This window comes from Pempheris klunzingeri, chromosome 8 (assembly GCF_042242105.1).
Source record: "Pempheris klunzingeri isolate RE-2024b chromosome 8, fPemKlu1.hap1, whole genome shotgun sequence".
Classification (NCBI taxonomy): Eukaryota; Metazoa; Chordata; class Actinopteri; order Acropomatiformes; family Pempheridae; genus Pempheris; species Pempheris klunzingeri.
In genome coordinates, this window is record NC_092019.1 from 12,909,269 (window position 1) to 12,931,785 (window position 22,517).

The 22,517-nt window shown below is 41.6% G+C and overlaps 1 protein-coding gene across 1 annotated transcript in view; it reads right to left on the reverse strand.

Annotated features, from left to right (window-relative positions):
* ptprub (protein tyrosine phosphatase receptor type Ub) overlaps positions 1-22,517 on the reverse strand; it is a 151,638-nt gene that overhangs the window by 22,030 nt on the left and 107,091 nt on the right. The window contains exons 9-16 of the mRNA XM_070834600.1: positions 21,536-21,645; positions 18,759-18,960; positions 17,088-17,190; positions 16,727-17,000; positions 11,258-11,294; positions 7,847-7,985; positions 6,374-6,528; positions 5,472-5,659 (exon numbers count right to left, since the gene is read on the reverse strand). Of these exons, the coding sequence (XP_070690701.1) occupies positions 5,472-5,659; positions 6,374-6,528; positions 7,847-7,985; positions 11,258-11,294; positions 16,727-17,000; positions 17,088-17,190; positions 18,759-18,960; positions 21,536-21,645 (1,208 nt within the window). The remainder of the gene's footprint in view (positions 1-5,471; positions 5,660-6,373; positions 6,529-7,846; positions 7,986-11,257; positions 11,295-16,726; positions 17,001-17,087; positions 17,191-18,758; positions 18,961-21,535; positions 21,646-22,517) is intronic.

The following is a 22,517-nucleotide window of genomic DNA, read 5'->3' on the forward strand; positions in this document are numbered from 1 at the left end:
GGATGGGGTTTAGGCTAACGTTAGCATTTCTGTTCAAAGCTGTCTGAGATAGAATAAAGTTTGCCAAACCAGTGCAGGGATGATCAACAGGTGAGGATGCTGACATTTTGCCTGGGACATGTAGCTCTGGCTTCAGTCTTTTAACACGATGTAACCATTAAGTGCAAGAATCCTTTTATAGGGTTTTGGTTTTATAAGTAGTCAGCTTGACGCTTTAAGCAAGTCAGCTGGAGAGTGCGTTTTCAATCAATTCAAGTGGAGTTTATGTTTGCTTGATTAGACAGCTAGCCGTAACTGAACAAATCTACCAATGGCTGTTGTAAATTTAGCTGACAAAGGCTGTGGGCTAGGAATGAGAAGCATGTCTATTTTGTCTGAAATCAAGGGCCCATTGTTTCAAAAATTACAAGAATTTCCAGAAGGAAAACTACCAAGTTTTTTCATTCATCATTGTAAACTGCATCCTGTATGCGTCATGTGAGATCAGAAGAAAAAAACACAAAAATATAAGCCTATTACGTGTGGTATTAATGAGATGAAAAAGTTTCCCCTTCCCTGTTCTATAACTAACTCAAGTGTCTGAAGTTGCTTCTATATATACTGTCACTGTATGCTGAGATGACTGGTAATTAGACTGAAGGCAGACAAACTGTCTACCACCTGCTTGGTGGATGGCTGCTCAGTCCTATTACATCACATCATACTCAGTAACACATCTTCTCATTCCCTGTCATCCACCTGTCGGCATGGATGCACTTGCAAGCTCTTACTCTCGCGCATCATCATAAGCCACTTTTAAGTGTCCACTGTAGGGCCAAATTAAGCCCGCAAATAGTCAGATCCCTGAACAAAAACGCACACACACACACATATATTCATACCAGTTTACCCCCTGTGGTTATATAGCCACTAGGGGAATTTGGTGAAACTCTGCCCAAGTCTGCATGCTGAGCAGAGGATTACAATGCAGTTCTCCCCACAGAGAGCCAAGAACCAGCCAAATCCTGCCTGGGATTACACCCTCCTCCTCACTTTTTTCTCCTCTTTCCATGCACTCTCTCTCGGGGTCTCTCTCTCTCTGAGTCCCTCATTCTCTCTACCTCCTTCAACCTCACTTCATCATTTCTCTCCCCGTCCACCTCTTCCTTCTTGGTCTTCCTCCCTCCCTGATATTTTTGAAATGACCTCTGAGCACTCTTTGTTTTTCTGCTCCCACCACCCCTCTGCTCAGCCCTCTAGAGAGGAGGTAGAAGCAGGGAGAGGAAAAACACAGGAAGAAAAACTGTGAGAGAGAGGCAGTATACTGACGGGACGGGAGACAACACAGACTCATAGAAGATTGATTAGAAACCCTCATATGAGGGGGGAGTAACGATTACACTTTTGAAGCCCTTTTTGAATTTAGCATCCTGATGTGCTATCAATATTCCATACATTTCATTATGTGCATTATTTGTATCCCTTCAATAACAAGTTAACCATGGATATGCCGTGGTTCACAATTTCCATTTCAGAACAACTCAATAACTGTTGTTTATTTTACACAGAAATAAAATGAAAGAATGAAAGAAATATAAACATATGTGTGACAGTGTGGTGGAAACCTGTAATGCTTATATGAAAAACCACAAACAAACACAAAAAACACACAAAAGATAAAATATTAACATAAGAAATCAACAAAATATTTTAAATGCAAGGGGTTCAGACCTGTGCATATAAAATACATGTAGTTTAAAAAATATAGCAGTAATATAGAATAATTGTATATTTAAAGTATAAACAACTTTATTATTATTATTGGTTAAATTCAAATGTCAACTCACTTTGACCTGTCATTGTTTCAATTTCTAAAATGCCAAAAACAGTGATGAGATTCAGACACAATCCCATCAGAGATGTCTAAGAAGTGATGCACACACTTAAGAAAAACTGAATAGAGATCTTTTAGTCACAAATACTGTACATACATATTAAACAGGCCTGATTCATGCTACCAAGAACGTGGCAGGAGGTAGCTGATGTTTTCTGAAAGAAGTGCGGGAACTCAGCAGCCCCCTGCTCCAACTAACCTTTGAGTCAGTGAGTCCATCATCCCAGCTAACCTCGGCCTCAAGCTGCAAAGTGGTATAGTGAAAGTTTCGAGTCCTCTAGTAAAGCTCTGCTGTTGTTTACTTGCAAGTTTCTGCAGTGGGAATATGACTGTAGTGACAGCAGCTGCCACACGTACAAGCCCCTTTACAACTCACTGTAAATTTTTGATCAATGTTTTTACAGAACATAGGTACTCTTCAGGGAAATAAAAACCTATACCTGCCAGGGGAGTGTAATATGATACTCCTCATCATTTTCCTTCATAATGGAGAGAGACACTCCATCAAAACACATACTCTAGCACACAGAGAGGAAAAAAAACAAAGATGTGTGTATTGATTTTGTGAGTGGAGTGTGTTTTGCCCGTGAGGGACAGTTTAATGAGTCTACAAGCAGAGTTCTAGAGGGGAAAACCATGAACCAGAGACAAAAGATGTTTTCTCTTTTTTATGAATACCATAGGCCGTGGTTGACCGGGATGGACTTCTCCCCATGGTGTGATCTCAGCTCTCAGTCACAACCGTTCCACTGGGAAACGGTATTCAGAGATCCGGGCCCTTCATTATGTGCCCTGAAACCTACAGCTAGAGATAGCAGCCCCTGCAACAGCAGGAGCGGGGACAAGCAATGCTCTGCAAGACAAACTGTATCTGTACTTACGGGTCAATTCGGGACTAAAATCCCACAGTGCTTTGGTGCAAAAATAAACCAAGCAGTGATCTGCCAGCCAAACTCTAGAGATTTACAACAAACAGTGTTTGTGCTGATTTGGAACAATTTCTTTTAAGATGTTGGACAATGACCTGGCTAATGATAGTATATCTGAATTAGCAGTAATTCTGTTCTCTAGGAAAGCAAAGTTTCTAAAACCAATCATCCACTAAATCATATTCTTAGGTTAGACATTCCAGATCTTCATCGGAGATCAACATACAACATCCTAATACAACATAAGGATCCTGCATCAGCAGGATCATTATCTCCTGACCATCCCAACTTCTGACCACATCTGGGATGTCTCCCTGAACAACATCTAGAGGTCTTTAAGGGAACTGTATATGCATCACAGTCATGGTTCCCTTCCTGAATTATGGAGCATTTACTTTGCACCATATATTGCAAAGGGGGTAAATACTGACATTGCTACTGGGAGGAGGTTATTTGGAGGTTTCAAGGCATGGGAGTTAAGAACAGTCTTTTCTCGCATTTCTCCCTCTTCCCCGCCTACTCGACCCTTCCAGACTCCCTTTCCTCTCTTGGCTACTCTACAATCTGCTGGCAGTGGACATGGGACTCACTAGATCACCTCCAGAGACGTTTAACCTCATCAGGCCTGCTGTCATGACAGAGGTCGTCTTTGGGCCTGAGTGAGGATGATTTATTCATATGCGCTGCAACAGTGTGATCTAGATGCCTTTTTAACCCCCTAATTAATTTCAGTGGGTGGTGAGAAGGGCGCATGGATGATGTCAGTAGAGGATTGATGGCCTCCCACACCATTCTCGTAAGAACCACTCCAGCTATCATGGCCTCTCTAAGCTACCAGTTATCCACAACATGCATTAATTGCACAACATCATTCTTACAACTGACTAACAGCCAATAAAGACACCGAAACTACTCAATCTTTAGGTACTTTATCACAATTTCATCTAAATGGGACAAGCCATGGAGGCCTCAGAATTGGAGGTTAAGAACCAACACCTCTTGGTTGTGTTTTAGTGCAGTGGAGGGGGGGTCACTCACACAGCAATTCCCACAAAGTATTCTGGAAGTTATCTTTTCAGAATCCACCAAGAGGATTAGCAATTTTTAGCCATTACCAGTAGTTGGCAATCTATGGTTTACAGGTGACCCATGATTTCTGTAGTCAGGGAGACAGATTCTGCACTTGTGGCTTGAAATCAGTCTGTTCCTCCATGGACACCCCTTGCTAGTGTACCTTTCTCTACCCTGTACAAAAGTTCAGACACAGAGAATAAATTCTCTGCGTGCAGCACAGAGGGTTTGTCTGTAAAGTTAGAAGCTCCTCAAAATAGTCTGTGTGCCTCCTGAGCCTGGGTACTGACGTGCTTTCCTCATTTTTGCATCAGTGTTGTTTCATCAAGAACAAGCCTTTTACATCTTTAAGTACTACACCGGCAGACTTTTAACTGGTCAGTTTTCTCTGCTGTGTTAGGAGTACCCAGGTCAACCAATATGGTGAGGAGAGAGCTAACCCACGAAGCACAGCTTTGTCTTCTGTCTTTGCTTCAACCTCCCCTATGAGCAACTCTGAGCAGAGGATGAAAGAATGAGATGATGGATACAAGACATTAACAGTTTTTTCTTGCATGGTGGCTGGCAACAAGGAACTCACCAAACTTGGGGGAACTTGGTGTTGTGCCGCTGCTCTTCCACAACAAGATGAAAGCTTTTGGCAACTACTAAAGAAGACTTTGGGACAGAGCTTTGCCAGCATACTGACATACTGGATTGAGAGGAGACTTCGGGATAGAACTAGGACATACGATGTGATAACTTCCAGCTGCTGTGGAAGCACCTAGAAAATCCTCTGAAGAGGAAGCTTTCTGCTGTGACCCTAACCCAGTTAATCTGCTATAAAATGGATGGATGGAGATCAATAAGCTGCTTTCTAAGTAACAATGAAGCACCTATTTATTCATATACACAATCGGCAGTTTCAATGAAGACGGTGATTTGCGCTTTACTGAGAAAAGCAGGCGAAGCTGTTTTGCAGTATAATTAAATGCCTCTGACTCTGTTGCAATGACACTTCTTCTTCTGCTCCACTCCTCTAAGGTGATTCTACCACATCAGTTTCAGCATGACACTTGTTTCCACAGATACTACAAAGAACATTTTAGAAAACACTCTTCACGGGGAGTGGGAGACATCATGCAGGAAGCATTTCTTCCCATGGGAACTGAGGTGCAATAACATCACTGACAAACCCAGTATAGAAAAAAAAAAACTTTCAGTAAGTTACATAAACATGAAAGTAACCAGTCCGCTTTCTTATTTCAGCATGAAAATTTAAGTAAAGATGAAAAACCCTCCGACTGTGGCATTGGATTATGTATATTGCTGCAGTTTGAGTGTTCTTGCCTCTAGTTATCTAACTCACTGTATGTTATGAACAAATTGACTAATTAGAATCATGCTGTTGAAATTACAGTAAAGGTTACTCATTTAAGAAAACAACCACAGCATGAACAGACACACTTTATGTTACACTTCTCTGTAGGATCACACAGCTCCAAAATCTCTAATCGCCCACAATACTTGACACTGGTGCATCACCAGCAGCAATACTTTGTTGCTGTTCATTTCATGTTGTCAGCGTGTGAGAGAGGATTGTAATAACGCCGTCTCACCTCATATTCCTGTTTAAAGCCATAGCCCTCGGCAGTCTTCATCTGGTTGATGTGCTGGAGAAGGTCAGCCACTCGAACGGCCGGGTGGAGCTGCCCTGTGTGGTAGGGGGAGCCTTTACGTCCACACTGGTGCCTCGGGGAGCCTCCCAGCAGGCTGCTGGCCTCGTTCACTGAACTACGAGCATCACCTGCAACGCGCACACACATTTGCAATTTCAGTGCAACTCCAGCTGAATGATTCATGCGCAAGACAGGTTATGATTTGAAACATTAAACGAGTTTTGTACCACTTGTTTTGTAAAGCACACGTTTAGTTTGGGATCACACACAGGTGTATGCTAGCATCACAGAATGACACTCCGCATGCTGATGCTGGCACACACTGAACAGTATATGTTACAGGCATGACACTTTAATGAGGTTTGTCTGGGAAATGATGTCTTCATAACTGATCTTATGAAGCTGTGACAACAGCTCTGTCTCTATCTTGGTCTGAGTCCAAGATCTGTACCAACTTTAGAATAAAGTTCCTTTTCTGTGAGAGTGACAATATTAGAAAGGTGATCAAGATGAAATGCACTGACAGGAATAACAAATGATTCCATTCAAATGTGTTACTTCACTTGTGCAATTCTCCCTTTTCTTGTCGGATTCTTTGTGTATCAGCTGCAGGCAGTGAATAGCTGAGGGTAAGTCGCTCCAAAGACTATTTTTCACACAGGGTGATAGCTTTCAGAATGATTCACACATTTATGGAGGGAATGAGTGACGGTCAACAAGATTATAAAGTGGGGAATGGTGTGTCAGATTTGAAATTGCATTGTGTAGTTGTGGTAAGCTGGCGTAGGCGTCTCTACACTGTACCGTGCTGTATGTATGAGTCCTGAGTGCATTAGTCTTACTGCGTGTGCCGCAGGTGTGTGCATCCATGAAAGAAAGGGCCATTCTTTCATCTTCCTGTAGGGTGCTCTGGTCTGTGAAACTGCGCTCCATGGATCCCATATGGCTCTTCTCCTGCCGGTAGGTAATGGGTGTCTTATTCATGTTCACTGGTTTCCTATTCATTGATAAAGAAGAAGAAGGAGGGGGGATTGCAATATGGGACAGATTGTAATAGACAGACAGAGACAGAGAGAGAGAGAGAGAGAGAGAGAGAATGTTATTTTAGTAAGGAATAATATGGAGGTATAGTAATATAGAGAAAAATGGTGATAAAGTATAGAAATAGTGAGAAAAGAAGACAGCGGTACACACGTACCAACTGCTTCATTGTTCTCCCTCTACAACTTATGATTGACAGCCAAAGCACAAGCATGTTTATGATGGACCACAAAACAATGGAAAAGCAAAGAGGTGGAGTCACTTACGGATAGTAAGAGTAGTAGTCCCTTCTGGTATGAGTGCAGGAGAAGGAGGAAAAAAGAATCAAGAGAAAGAGGAGATGTAAGATGAAAGCAATGTCAGCTGAGGGCAGAATGCATTGATTTCAGTGTAAATGAGAACCATCCTCTCATGAGCTCGGCAGTGCAGGCGGGCCATGTGACACATGGGAACGTACCAAGCAGGTGCTGACAGACCAAACCAAGGCGAGGAAGAGAAATGCGTTTCCGTCTATCGAATGTGTCTCAGTGTTACACTTCAAGGACTAGACCACAAGGTTTCCTGTCATAGCAAATTTAGCAATCAATTCTCTAAGAGCGAACTTCATGGTGGCTTAGCAGAGGAACTCGGGCTAATGTGCAGAGCAGACTTTCAAAATCAACATTACCCAATATTAGCGTAAACGCTGTGTCAGCCGTTTAATAATGATTGGTGGAGCCCTGAGAAACTCCCCATTTGGTAAGGCAAGTTCTTTAGATTTTCAATATATCTTATTAAGGTAAGGCAGGTTAAGCCTTATTTGATACTTAAACTCAGGCTGGCCTACAGCTGCTGCTAAAGAATTGCAGTGCCAGAGGTGTAGATGATCTACTGTAGACCTTTGGGATCATTGGCTAATAATCTCTAAAAGCACACCTTTTCCCTCCCAATTACCATCTCATTTAAGGGTCAGGCCTCTGCTTGGTGTGCGTAATTAAGTGGCTAATTGAATTGCATCCGCCTCTAATTAAATACTTCACACTCAGATAGGCTCTGCAGATGAGAGTTGTTGGTCCCTCTGGTGCACATAGGGGAATGAAAACAATGCAGCTCTGGCTGTTGGTTCAGCAGCTTCCCTAAACAAGCATGACCTTTTCGAAAGTTCAGCAAGTATAAAAACTGGTTACTGAACTGTTCCAAAACAAAACATAAAGGGGAAAACAATGTGGAAGATGTGGTGTGATCGCATATAATGAGGCGTGTTTTGTACTCTACAGTTATCAGCAGACGTTTACCCTTTCTTAATGATGATGATGACGGCGCCCAGCAGAAGGATGAGGACTACCAGACCTCCAGCGCACACCCCCAGAATCAGACCCATCTCCTCGGAGTGTTGGGACACCTCCAGGGCCTTACGGTGATCTTTGCAGGCCGCTAGAAGCAGAGACACAGATGCATTATTAAGCACGCACGATGCAAATACAGAACATAAAAGAACGAGGGTGAAGATGCCAAAGAACGATTCATGGAAAAGTTTAAAGCGTAAACTCGTTCATGTACACAAAACGCTTTCTCTTCACAAATTTCACATGACAATAATTATCCTGACTGCTGTGAGGAGATCCACTGAATTATAATGTTCTTCTAAAAGCCAACACCGCATTTCAATAACAGTGGTACTTTCAAAGGGTATTTTCAAATAGCTGGCAAACATAGAGAGACACGCAAGTAAAGAAGTGATGCTTTAACCAAGGTGTTGTTCAACACGGCAAACCTGCAGTCAGACATAATGTCAACGACTTGTGCGATGACAAATGACTGGCTTTCACGCAAAATAAAAGATTGGTTGTCGAAGAGGCTTCCAGCTGGCTATTTAGACTGTTCAAGATTTGTACTGATGTTAACAGCAAAGGAATGGGGATGGGAAAAATAAACGCGTTGCTGTAAATCGAAGTAGAAACAATTTTCACAAAGAGTTGCAAAGATGCCAGCAAAAGACAGGAAACTCATTCTCTCAGACCCAATAGAAGGCTCACAGCACATTGTTCTTCTGTGCATTGTTCATGTTAAAGTTCTACAATGACATTGCAATAATGAACTGACACCTTGTGATTTGTAAGTCTACATTTTATGGTATGTTATATGCGCTAAACCTTTGAAGTGCTTTTGTATTCAATACTGAATTAAATATTATATTTCCACCAGTCACAAGTCATCCACAAAGCCCTACAGTACAATCTCAAGGTGTCCCGGTGTCTGTGAGCTACTGGAGAGGTCGTTATCATAATAGCAGGTTATTCATTTCTCTGGCATAAGGCTTCATACTTATGTAAATGGTGCTGAGCAGTGGGCCTTTCTCGGTCTTGTTCTAGGGGCCCACTGATCTAGTTTTTCTTGTGTGTGTCAGCCTGTCCTCCAGGCCTCGACAGCCCTGAAACTAGCCCTTCTGAGTCTGTTGGAACAGCTCAACCTATCTGTAGAGCGGCAGAAAGTCAGAGTCAGCCCGAGGATACAGCTCTATCATGCAGCCTGCTGGGGAAGAATCAGATCTGGGGCAGGGAAAATGAAAACAGAGCCATGTTATAGCCCAACTATCTGCAGCCGTAGGCAGATTATGGGTGCTTTAGAACCCTCTTCCCAAATAAAGATCAAAGTAGAACAATATCAATTCATTATTTGGCAGGAATTTTTTCTTTTGTCAGTGATGATTATTTGGCATATCTTAATGGAGAAAATGAGTTGCTGGCTTGACATGTTAAATTAACTTTCCCTCCTAAAACTGCTCAGGACACTGCCTTTTGAACTGTTCCCTCTACATGTGTAGTACCAAACGTGAATATTTCCATGTGCGCTGTTCAGTAGACACCACATCTGACAGGTATGCTTTACTTTGCAGCGGTGGTAGGAGAGGGTTTAGTCAGACTGAATCAAACATTTCTGTGGTTTCCCTTCACACACAGGTACACACTATCATCCAAAGATGCCTTTGTGCCACAGAGCTACTGTAACCAAAAATAACAGATTTCAGTCAGTCTCGAGGAGCTCCTTTCAAAAAGCAGCCTCAGCCACAAACTCAGCAGCTGCTGTTTATTCTATGCTGCGACTCAGAGCATAAATCACATGTATACATGAAATACAGGGGTATATTATATTGGCTTAAAATGTAGATGAGGAGGTGAAAAATCAATTGCTGTTTTCTGACATTTTGGATGGATAAGGCGGTTTTGCCACATTTAGCCTCAAAATTTCTATTAAGCTAAACACGAGCATGAAATAGATTTCCACATGAATCCATGCACCTGCCAGCTGCCCGATGGTGGAAATTGGCACTTAGAGGAGAAATGGAAGTCTATTGTTGTGTTGAGCCTGCCAGAGGATCCTTAATTAAACTGTCACCTGGAAGTTGAAATGTAATCTCCAGCTTTGTTATCCAAGCCAGAATCATTTGCCTCCACTTTGCTTGTGATGGGCTGCTTGATAATAACGGCTTAGGACCCGATGATGCAGAGGCTATGTTAATGGTAGAGGGATCATGGAGATCACAAACAGCGACGAAAAAAAAAACCTCTGACCTGTCGCACCTTGAAATTGGAAATCACCCTGAGAATTTTTTTTTTTCATATCAATTTGCCTTTCAAGGTTTTTTTCCAGTTACATCATGCTCCATGCGGATGATGTAATCCTAGCAGTTTTTGAAATCATTACTTTCCATTATGTATTTTCTCTCTTCTTTCATCTCTTTCATCTTCCATTCTGTTCACCCTATTTTTATCTTATTGTTAATGCCATCCTTACCTACTGAAATAATAAAAAAAACGTGACTGCTAGAGCTCAATTGTGCATTTCTTTGTTTCTGGCTTTGCTTATTGTCAAAGAAAAAAAAGCAAGCGCAGTGTAAAGCTGATTGCTGTGAGAAAGCATAATTGATCAATGCCAAACCAGGTGTCTTTGTGGAGCAGATGGAGCGAGGCACTCAGCTGAGAAGGCTGGCCTCTTCCTTTGGCTTTATGCTTGAGGAGAGCCTCATCTCTTTCGTTTTTCACTCACAAAAAGAGGCCTTCATCAAAAAAAGACACCCCGCCAAGACAATTTACTTGCAAGGCTCTGCTTACTGTTGCGGTGCTATGATAACTATAAATACATGACTTTTATTCACCATGATCTGACAGTGTACTATGGCAGAGCCGCTATCCTGCCATCAGGACTTAGAGTCAATTTCCTTGCCCTTTTCATGTCCCTTTGAATCTAAAAGATGAGGTACAGAAGGGGGGGGGGCACAGCTTTCTCATACTGATAGGCCAAGGTAGCTCCATCTGGAAGTTTTGATCTGGAGGACCCTTCTGGACTGCGCTGAGGTCAGAGCCTTCAGATGTAGCCATCTAGTGGGCTGCTGATGAGAACAAAGAGACTGCCTTTGATATACTGTGTCCCAGCGTCTGCCTCCAAACAAACAGGATGAAAGCCTGACCTCTAATCCCTCCCTGCTTGTTGCCCTTTTCTCCAAGGCCCACTGCTAAGCAGCCAGGACCATCAGAGAAAATTTGTCCTGATCCCCACCTTTGTGCTCGGGAGAGAGGTGAACAACCGTTCTTAATTTCTTATATTATTAGTATGGGAGAGAAGACAATTCTGCCAAGCAATCAGAAATGATGCAGGAAAATTCATTCAAGGTCGTGGTGTTTGAAAAAATAATCAAGTTGAATTACCTTTGCGAGCAATGCGGATGCAGTTTATTCTGGATTCCTGAAAGAGAAAGAAGAGACAGATATCAGAGAGGAGGGTGTCACTTTGCATTTCGCATAAAAGAGATGTGATAAAAGAAAAGAGGGTGGCTACACACACATACATCACATTCAAAGTATGACCACAGCAGATAAAAACAAGTTCTGAATGAACACTAAAACACAACTGTAAACATGTGAGGTATCTCTGAACCACATCTAGAACCACAGTGCTTTCTCCCCTCTCTACTGTTTTGAGCCTCTGATTAGATATTCAAATCATTAACGTGATGGGGTTACACTACTTCTCTGAAAAGCATATTTTATTATTACTATACGATAGACACACAGATAAAGTGCAGGAAAAACGATTCAGACTTAAAGGACAAATTAGCTCTGAGTTAAGAGTCCTATTGAGGACACGAGATTACAAAATATCTAAAATCTGAGAGCTGTGGTGAAGTGTTTGAGAAGGAAGTTAGAGATTCTTGCTGAAGGAGAAAAGATTAGAGTTGAAAGGGAGTGAGCATAATTAAGAGGAGGGTTTCAGACCAGTGCACCACTATGAAAAGGAATTAATTTTATTCAAATTTCAGCTGATGACATCTCAGTGTTATGAAAAGGACCTTTGTCAAACAGCACTAATGAGATCCAAGACTGTAATCCAATTCCATCCTGCCACCTCTTCGAGGAGATGCATTATCAAATTAAGATTTACAGATGCTAATTCAGGCATTATGGGACAATTATGCAAATTCACCCATTCGGAAATGAGCAAAAGAGCTTTCCTAAAACTCAAGTTAAATTGCTTTTTTAAAATTGAAAATCCATTTCAAGCTGACAGACATTTTAACAAGCTCTTAACCCAACGGTTTGATCTGAAAATACAGAACCAAACTGTAGACAAACATGTTGTCTGTCAGACAAACTGTCATTAAATTTCCACAAGCCAACCACACTGACTCAGGGAGTGACAGAATGTATGTTTAACATTTGCACATGGTATTTAACCAAGTCAGCCCTGAATCTTATATTCGTACATTTTTCAGCATCTCAGTCTCTCATTAGCTTCAAATATGGATGTAGAGCACTTTTTTTTCCCCAGAATAACCAAGGCTTGTTGAAAATAGAGAAACCAAATATTTATTTGATGTAAATAGTGGCATTCAAAATTCATGAAAAAAATTCTGATGTTGTCAAATATGACAGCTCATTACAGAACAATGACACAACTAATCAGTGACATCTGTGAGGGCTTTGGTGAAACTGACCGCAACTAAGAGCTTACAATCAGCACTAACCAGTAGATAAAACAGAAACTGATAAATCCATTAATCATCAGGTTGTTCCTGATTCATTGTTCATTCATTCCTCTAAATACTGAGAAATCTGTGTACTGTATTGTAAAGTGTTCGGATTTACCACAGGGCTAACAGTCTAGACTAACAGTCTACAGCCATGTGGCTCAGTGCCATGGAACAGCAGTGCTTTGAGCTGAATGCTAACATGCTGATATGCTCACTATGACAATGCTAATAAGTTCATGCTTAGCAGGTGTAATGTTTACCTTGTTCATTATCCTATTTTAGCGTGTTAGCATCTTAACATCAGATAATTAGCACTAAACACTAAGTACGGCTGAGACTCACTTGAATGGTGTAAACTCCAAAATATTGAATAAATGAAAATGTTGACCTGATGATGACATTAGAGGAAAACCTAAGGGATTATCCAACCAAGAATGTGTGTATCAAATGTCATGGCAGTCCATTCAGTAGTTCAAGTTAAATTTCAAAACTACAAATGTGAACCTCATGGTGGTGTTTGAGGAAGAATCAGGGATCACCAAAGTCGGTAGGATTCATCCTCTGGTGACCATGAAAAACGCATACATACAATACACTAACACTTATACATACAACTACACGATACTACACGTATACAATACATCTGGACTGACCAACAGACCATGCTGCTGGTGTGGATGAAAACTGCATTCTTCATGTTTCTTTTTCTAAATTTAACAGCCATACCAACAAATACTGTTCTGTGTCCTCGATCCTAGTTGTAGTAATTTGAATGACTTAGCTTTTGATGGTGCTCTAGAGTTTAATAAGAAAAATTCATCATAATGGCTTGTGATTCTGTATTTGTTTTAATCATTAATCAAATTGTTAAAAAGAATATCCCTGCTATTTCTCTACTCTATACGTCTTTGCAACACTGATCTGGAGCTTTTTGTGGAACTGCCTCAATTATAATATTTTTCATCAAAAAAAGCCAATTCATCTGAACCAGCCTTGCTTATGGAGACAACATTTGAAATCTTACAGTACATTCAATCATTACAAGCTATAGCAAATTAAGGAAGACTATATTTACATCTATCTACTGTAGATGGTAAAAAAAAAAAAATAGGCTGATGTGATGGATAGAAGCACATTCTGTAACAGAATCACTTCTGAATCATTGTGTGCCAGTTCAGCAGAAGAGTTAATTGGCAACCTCCAGATTGCGGGACACACATCACACGTCTGTCCATGCTGTGCCAGTCATGCCAGAGGGGCTGGTGATTCCTGGCAGCTCTAAATACAAAAACACAAATGCCAACACGCGACATGGCACATACTCACGGCACACACTGAAGGTTGTACAGTGTGCGTTTGTGTGTGAAGTTGGGAAATGTAAGTGTAAACGTTGTAAATGACGACTGCTGTGGTCTGCAAAGCTACCGTCTGTATTCAGAGCCTTTCAAGCGCCTATTTAGATGAATCAATCAAAACAATTAGAGAGGCTTGACAGCCACTCTGCAGATAATTAGCATGGGTAAATGCCAAATATTACGAGTCCCATATACTGATCAAACTATTCCCATTGCTGCCACTGTTGTCGAGGATTAGGTGCAATGTTGCCCCTCTACTAAAACACTGAGACCACACAGACTTTACAGATCCTGATTTAATGCCCTGTATGATTAAATGATAAAATAAGTAAGCTTACAATTTAGTTTATATTTTAATAAGGGTGCACGCAGGGTGCAAATACTTGAAATGATTGCAAAACATGACACCTCTATCACCACGTTTATATACAGAAAGCCTACAGAAAAATATGTGTACTGTGTTCTGATGTTTCATTCTTTAGAGAGAACTGCTTTCAATGCCAGCTACCCTTTTAGTTCAACAGCAGGTACAGTTTTTTTATTGTCTTCTCCAAAAATGAGTAGGCATTTCCCTCTTTTGTATAAAATTCAAAAACTACTTTAAAAATATCCCACGGAACATGCGTATGCTGAATGCATTCATGCTTCCATACAAAATCAAATTCAGAATGCTACAATTCTCTATTTTGGCCAACATTTTTGTAGCCGAATGTGCACAGTGCTAAACTGTAAAAAGCCTGAAATGCATAATTGCACATGGAGGATAAGCAGAGGGACAAAATACAAAGAAAAATACAAAATAGAACAAAACACATTTAGCAAATGCTAACAACCAAATGCCGAACCTTTTCAGTACATACAGGCGGCATAAGCCAAACTGCAACGTCTGATTTGCGGTTTGAATGACTCATTAACACCGGGATGTAACTGCTGTAAAAAGACTGTGTGAAGGGAAAAATAACTCTGTAATGTTAATAACATGATTAACAGAGAAGACAAGGTATCGGTGTCAAAATGCGTTGGTTAGTTGCTGCTGAAATTGCTCGTTTTTTTGGCTAGAACCCTCATGTGCCAGTTCATGCTGTCATAGCCCTGCTGTGACATGTCTTTAGTAGCCTAGTGTTGATTGCTTAAATACCCAGCAACACGCTGCAATACCCAGCAACCCAACTGTGCTGAACTAACTAAATAGAGCTTTTTTAAAATTATTTTACTTGAAATTCCAAATTTAAAAAAAAAACGTATGCATTGACAAAGATCTGATGTGTGAAACTTTGACACTAGAATAAAGCCATGTCAGTAATTATGTGTTTGCAGGAGTAAATAGAGTAAATGTTTTTTTTTGACTAAAACTCTTTGTGCAGCCATGAAAATAAGGCTCCTGCCCTCCAGCACATCACTGTTCCTTCAAGAGGAATTGTTTCAGTCCTGCAGCACAAACACAGGACTGATGCCCAGATTTTGACAGCTCCTCCATTTCCAGGCGAAGGCAGTCGTGTTTGAAAGACTGGGGACAGTGCTGGCTGTGTGATTTGGCACTGGACTACACTCATTGTGGGTCACGGGTGCTGGCCCCCTGCCATGCAAAACAAAACCTAATCCCATCCGCCTGTAAAGCCAGGCCTCCCCTATTTAATCCCATGCTTAGTAGCCTAGTTATGTGAAGTGCTCACACTGCAGTTCCTCCGTGTATTTCTCCACTGGGTTGGAAAAAGATGCTACTGATGGGGATGAGCACCCCAGCTCCGTTCACGGGACTATAATACACACACACAAATAAAAAGTGACGTGACCACAAAGTAGCCACTGACAGGACTCTAAAAGTTAAACAGACCAGTAACCCAGCTTGCATGTATCTATTCTCAGCTGATGATCAGAGAAGGCTGCGCTACCTACAGCAACATTTCTCAGCTCCATTGCCAGAGTCTGTGAATATTAAAGCTGCAGCTTTCCACCTCTGATCATCTGCACCTGTGCCCAATTATCCTTAAGTAATTGCCTCACCCAGGAAGCAGCTCTTCTTGTAATGGAATTTGGAAAGGTAATGTGGTGTCCTCTGGGTATGACTGGAGACCAGAGGGCTTTGTGTGCTTGGTGAAATGGACGGAAATACAACAGTGTGATGTAATGTACTGCTCCTCAATTAACAATGTGTGCAACCAAAATTCACAATTTTTTCTTTTTTGGCAAAACTGCAGAGTTAAAGCTTTAAGCCTGGTTTTGTGTTAACACACTCACTGTTATATTCAAAGATCCTCAACTGACTGGGTGCAGAATAAAAGAGAGGAGCAGATACGGATAATAAAGTCAGGGTCACTTAATGAAGGACATGAAGTAACAGGACAAAGAAATGAATAGGACAGAATAGGAAAAGCTTACAAAGTAAAACAAGAATGAAGTGGCGTGAAGTACATTGTTGACTCTCACTTATTCCTGCTTATCACAGCTTTGCTAGCTGTAAGTAATGCATGCAAGTAAAAACCCTGTTTCAGACATGCTTTGTTTGCTAAGAATCAAAGTGGTTGGATGTAAACATACATCAGTAGTAGTTACAATGCCAGCTCAATATGTTTTCATCCAACAACTCTTTTCACAGCACTACACTTTCAAGGCTTGTGAGCCCAGACAAAGCCAAGAGTCTTAGAGCATCAACCACAGCATTAATAAATACAGATACTCATTAATACCACTCACCACTAGTGCAGAATTATTCTGAACAATAATTCCCACAGCTAAATGATGAAGTGTCACCGGATCTGCTGCAGCACTGGTGGGAGTTTACATACACTCACCCCTCTGAAGTTGCTCATAGCCTGGAAGTAGACAAGGTAGCTTTTCCGTGGGTCCAAAGGGCTGTTCCAGTAGCCGTTGTACGTGTGATTGTCACCCACAGTGAAGGGACTGGCCTCTGGGAGGCTGCTGGGTGGCAGCTCAGCTGTATAGTAGTGTGGTGTGCCTCGGGCCTGCGCCTCGCCATGGGACATGGGCAGTGGAAAACACTCCTGAAGGCCCAGCTCCCGCTTTACTTTCTTCCCTGTCTCCTCTTCAATCACCACCTGGTATGTACTGGACAGAAGGTGGATATGCACATCTAATAAGCCATGTGGGATACATAAAAGCATCTAATATGTACATTTGAGATGATGTCCTCACCTGACAGGTGCGCCTCTGCCTTGGGCAGGGCGTAGCAGGACGGTAATTGTGCTCTCTGTTTCGCTCAGGGGGGACGGCATGTCACCGTAATCAAATGTGGGAGCTGAGGACACACAGAAATATACCCACACGTCAAAAATAATCAAAGCACACGCAGACGCACACGCACACACAGCCATTGCCTTAGCCAGTGATCATTTAGCCCTTAATTCTATCTAAACACAGTCTCTGCTTCTTTCTCCATCCACAAAAACATGTTCAGCCCCTCAGTATCTTGTGAAACTAACAGACCTTTTAGAGCCATCCCTTTCTCCACATAAATGGCTAACAGTGCTAATATAACCAAAAACCATATCCTCATATTCCGTATATTGTTTGAAGTTCCCTCCAAGTTGTCTTGGATACAGGTCCAATTAAAAGTCATGGGAGTGAGGCTAAATTGAATGGGTTTTTCATTTGAAAGGATTTGGCCAAAGTCCTGCTCCTCCCTGGAGATGTGCCGGCACATTTCTCTTTAATATCAGTTGTCAATTAGTGAGGGGAAGAAGAGCAAATTATTCATGAGGAATCAATGATTATCATATTAAAAAACCGGTTTGCTAATACCGCAGCAGAAAAAAGCTGACATCCTTAAGGAAAACTGCATTTTTTTGACATTAAAGATCTGTTGTGGTTTAGAACTAAAAGAGAGTTTGACGCCTGCTGCCAGATAGCGTCTGAGTGAATGATGATTGTGCATCAGCCACGGCGGTGCACACGTCTGAAGGTATGTGCGCGCGTGCAAATGCGGAAATGTGTGTAGTGTTGGATACTCTGCGGTGGGTATTGCTTGAAGATGCTGACAGTAGTAGCTATTGAAGGTGTTCAGTGTTTGCTAGCTGTCAGTGCAGATTTGAGAGACGCTCAGTGTAAGTGAATGTTCTGCACCGTGGGCCAGTGGTGGAGGAGGTTGAGGATGATCCGCAAAGACTTTTGGACTCTATCTGCGGTCTGGCTTTGTGCCAACGCTCTGTCTGACATGCAGCCAGTAAGCAGTGATTGTGCGCGAAATCTATAATTAAACAAACCTGGCCTCTCTGTAAAGAGATAGGGGCAGAAGGAGGGAGCGAGTGTAAATGTGTGAGCGAGACTGGGTGGGAGTGGCTGTTTTGTGCGCTCCTAAGAGGTGTAATCCCATCCCCTAACAAGCACAAATGCATCATTAAAAGGAAAGAGAAACACCAAGACTGGATTTCTATCACCAGTAATAAGCTCTGAGACTCTCAGAAGTGACATTCTGGTCCCAAGAATGTGCTGCATCTTTTTTCTACATAACACACAGCACTGTCCCCTCTGTGGTCTTTCTCCGCTTCCTACGAGTTAATTTATGTCTTGAGGACGGTGAGATGACAGTGTGTCACTAGTTTGGAGAGGCAATGGAAAACAGCTCTTACACTCTGGGAGCAGTAGTTTTGCCACTGCAAGAGAAGAAAGATGCCAAGGTCAAAAGAGAGAAAACCTGGATCCTAATTATAGCACACAGTGGGTGAAGTCTATAGTGTACCTGCATGCTGCATCAGAGATAGGCAGACATGGAGAGGCTGCTTATTTCCTATTCTATTTTACAATTTTATGGCAGCTTTCACACTCCCTCACAAGCACAGATACTCAGTCAGTCAGTAGTGCTAATACCTGAGATGTTAGTGGTGATTTCAGTGAGGGCGGTCTGGCCAAAGCCCTTGGCTGTACGGGCTCGAACGGAGATAAGGTAGGTTGTTCCTGGGTGGAGGTTGGAGAACATGTGGTAGGTTTCATTCTTCAGCTTGGACACAGTTCTTCTCGGTCCTGGGACGTTGATACCTGGATCGGACGACTCAATGCTCTGGTAACTGATCTATTGTCGGGTGAGGAAAAGAAAAGTCACCTTAGTGCTGATTTTATGCCTTGTTATTGTGGCCACTAACAAGTTTCAAGTGATTCATTTTGGAGTTTCATACTGATCAGCGGAGCTCATTAACTCGGGGCACAAATGGCTCTGTCGTAAGTAGTAACTCTAACGTTTGATTGATATGATTCACTTTACTCAGAAATGAATTTGCTTCTCTAAATCAGTGTGTTAATTGCTCATGTGGGTTCATAGTGTAGATGAATAGGACTTGATTGGCATTGGCAGTGGCAAAGTTATACAAGCAACCTGAAGTTTGTACTGAGAGTGGTAAATGGACTGATGCATTATAAAGGATATGTACGGAGGACACAGAACGACACAGTGAAAAGTGAATTCAAGAGCAATAGTGTTAAATGTGTACAAGTTCAATTAACTCTTAGGAACACTCACACAGAAATGCAGCGCGTAAGTGTCCTTTAAAAGTTAAATCTTTTTAAAGTTTTTCTTTGAGAGGTGATTTGCCTTGACTGCACGGTACTCTCATGAGAATTCCCAATTTGAAAAAGTGGAGAGCTAAATGAGATGACCTTCCTGCGATCAGACAAGGGTGAGCATATTAAGATATACATTAGAGCTAAAAGAGAATTTCATTGAAGAAATGAACACACAGTCTCTACATACTGTAAATACCTATATGCATGTGTCTTGTACATGTATTTTGTGCACAGATGCCACTCAAGCCATACCGAAGGTTTTGCTGATTATCATAAGAGGGGCTTAATGCCTGCTCATGCCTCCTTCATGTTAGGACAAAATTATGAGCCATCCAGTGACTAAACACAGACAGTCCTCTGTGTTCCCTTTACAAAGGCAGACATAAAAGATGCCCGACAGTGCACAGAGCAGTGCGGAGGCCTTGCAGGAGAGCATGGTGGTCGACGGGCTCAGGCAGAGTGGTCAATGGTTTAATCTGAAAAAAATGAAGAGGATTTCTACAGCTCTGTATACAACTTTCTCCGTCAGCCAAGGGAGATCAACGCGCTACAAAGTAAAAAATCCTGTGCAGCTTCCACTCTATATGTCAAACCACAAATCCTATTTAATAATATCCTTGAGGCAAAATTGCAAGAGAGGTCAAGTCAAGAGGGCTTGAGGATAGTTAGGCAGGTCTACTGATGGCTTACCACTGACAGAGGGTATACAGGACATCCGAAATCATTATCCTGGCTATATGTAATAGCACAACAGATACACGAGTTGTCTATTAATAACACAAGACTGTATTCTAATGGCAAGAAACCAGCGTTGAGTGCTAGGGCATGTGCACGAGGTCAGTGAGAGTATTATTGCTAGTTTTTGTTCATATGTACGAAAGGGTTGGGTGAAGAAGAATCTAAATTGGAGCAGAGTGGTTTGGTGACACATGTCGTCTGTACTGTACGAGTCGCCGTAGCACTTGAAGAAAATATCTCACCAAAGAGAGAGGAGAGTGTCCAAACAGTCTGTGCTGTTTGAGTGTCAAAATTAGGGTCACAGTTAAAAGACATTCACAAAGTGACAAAACAACACACTGCACCTATAGCTGCTGAAAAATCCAAAATACTCTGCTGGACCAAACAATTTGACCACAAGGTCCATTTATTAGCTGTGCTGAAGCTTCATATTTCAACTTTTCTGTGCACTTAATGGACTTCTCATCATTGACAGCTTAAAAGATACATTTTTGTTTTAACTGTAAAATGTCAACTCCTGCAATTTAATGTTCACCTCACCCCTCCCCCTTAGAGCGAGTGTCCAATCATAGCTTAGCAGCAGTAACTAGACACGGCAGGTGTGTTAAACTTTGCATTATAGTTACATTGGGAAATCTTCTGGGAAAGACATCAGAGACAGTATGCAGTCTGATATTAAATTGCTTAAGAGTAGCAGGAATAATAGACAGCACTTTTTTTTTTCTGCCAATCCAATGTTCCTATAAGTTGGTTTGCAAACCACCATTAAAACCCAAAGAGGAACAACCTTTCAGTTCTGGTCCATGGGAGAATTTGTGTCTTTATAGCAACTTAAAACAGAAGTGTAAGGAATAGATTAATCCTTGTGATAGCTATCACGAAGGAATGTCTGGCTAGCTTACTACCAACCGTAGAAAGGTAACTGAATGGTGGGTTACAGGCTAGGTCAAAAATAAAAAAGGTCATGACAGCACATCCGGTGAGGACAAAGGAGCATAAGCAGCTTTGTCCTATTTATTATTGGATTAGAGGAAATTTAACACTCCAATAACCAGCGTTTTCTTTTGTAATGTTAAAAGTAAAACACACCGTTTGAATAAATGAACAATAAAACATAAATCCGTCTAAAATCTGTCTCGCTCATCCAAGTACGTAAGTTGAGCTAACATTTAACCCTCCAGAGTCTTGGGGTAAAATGGCAGTTTCTTACTACTTTTCATTTTACCTTTGTGTTTCCCATTAAAACTGTTTAGCTTGCCTTTCTTTGTGTTTGTGTCTTTGACGCCGACGGGCGGTCCGTGACTCTGAAGAGTTAAGATAGCAACACCAACACCTTTTACTGGGCTCACCTCATACTGGGTGATAAGGCCATTGGGCTCGACAGGCTCCTCCCACTTCAGGAAGATCATGTCATCCAGCGGGGTGAAGGTGAGCGACTCTGGTGCTATGCCTCCGGGAACTATAAAAAATTGTCAGAACAAACATTTGTTGGGGAAATTGAAGTGCTAATCCCACAGTGAGCCTCTCCTGTCAATATTGCAGAAGCGAATGCCACAGTGGCTCAGAACAATGCACCACATGAGACACTCAGACAGCCAGAGAGCAGCAGGCAGAGAACATCAGATAAGAACACATTTAATTTATGAACTGCATCAATTATGTAACGACAACACAGACAAGAGAACCAAAATATAAGGAGGATCTTCAGTCAAAGTTGAAATACATTGATGAATATGTCAGACACTGGCTGGTAAACTTGTTTCTGAATGGTAGTGAGGGGACTGTGAATGAACATTCAACATCTGACTGTGTTAACAATTTTTTTTGGGCCATTTAGTTGCAGCCCGTGTCCCTGTGGTCTGTGTGAGAGCTGTACAGAGAAAGACTGTTATGTGAGATTTAGGCCTGAGGCTAAAGCAAGAGCCAAACAGCTGAGTTGACTGTTATTTTTGAATTGAGTTAGTGTGGAGGACAGAGTTGCTTATTAAGGCTTTTGGAAAAAGCATTCATAATTGACATCTACTGTATGTATATATACATACTGTACATACGATTATCGTTTATCACTTCAGAAAAAAAACCTCTCTCTTGCTTATTCACTCTCTCTTGATCTTTTTCAATCTTTCTCTGTATATATCTCTTTCTGAAAAATCTTGTTTGTTTTGATTTTTTTTCATGGCAGAATTGATTTCTCTCTCAGCCGCCATGCAGACGATGTGTTACAGCACAAAGGAATAATAGGAGATAAGAAATAAGCACAAAATCCTATCTCAGGGGTGCCGGAGTCTTAGATATACTGTCGTGTTTTCTCTTTTATGTTATTTTCATCTG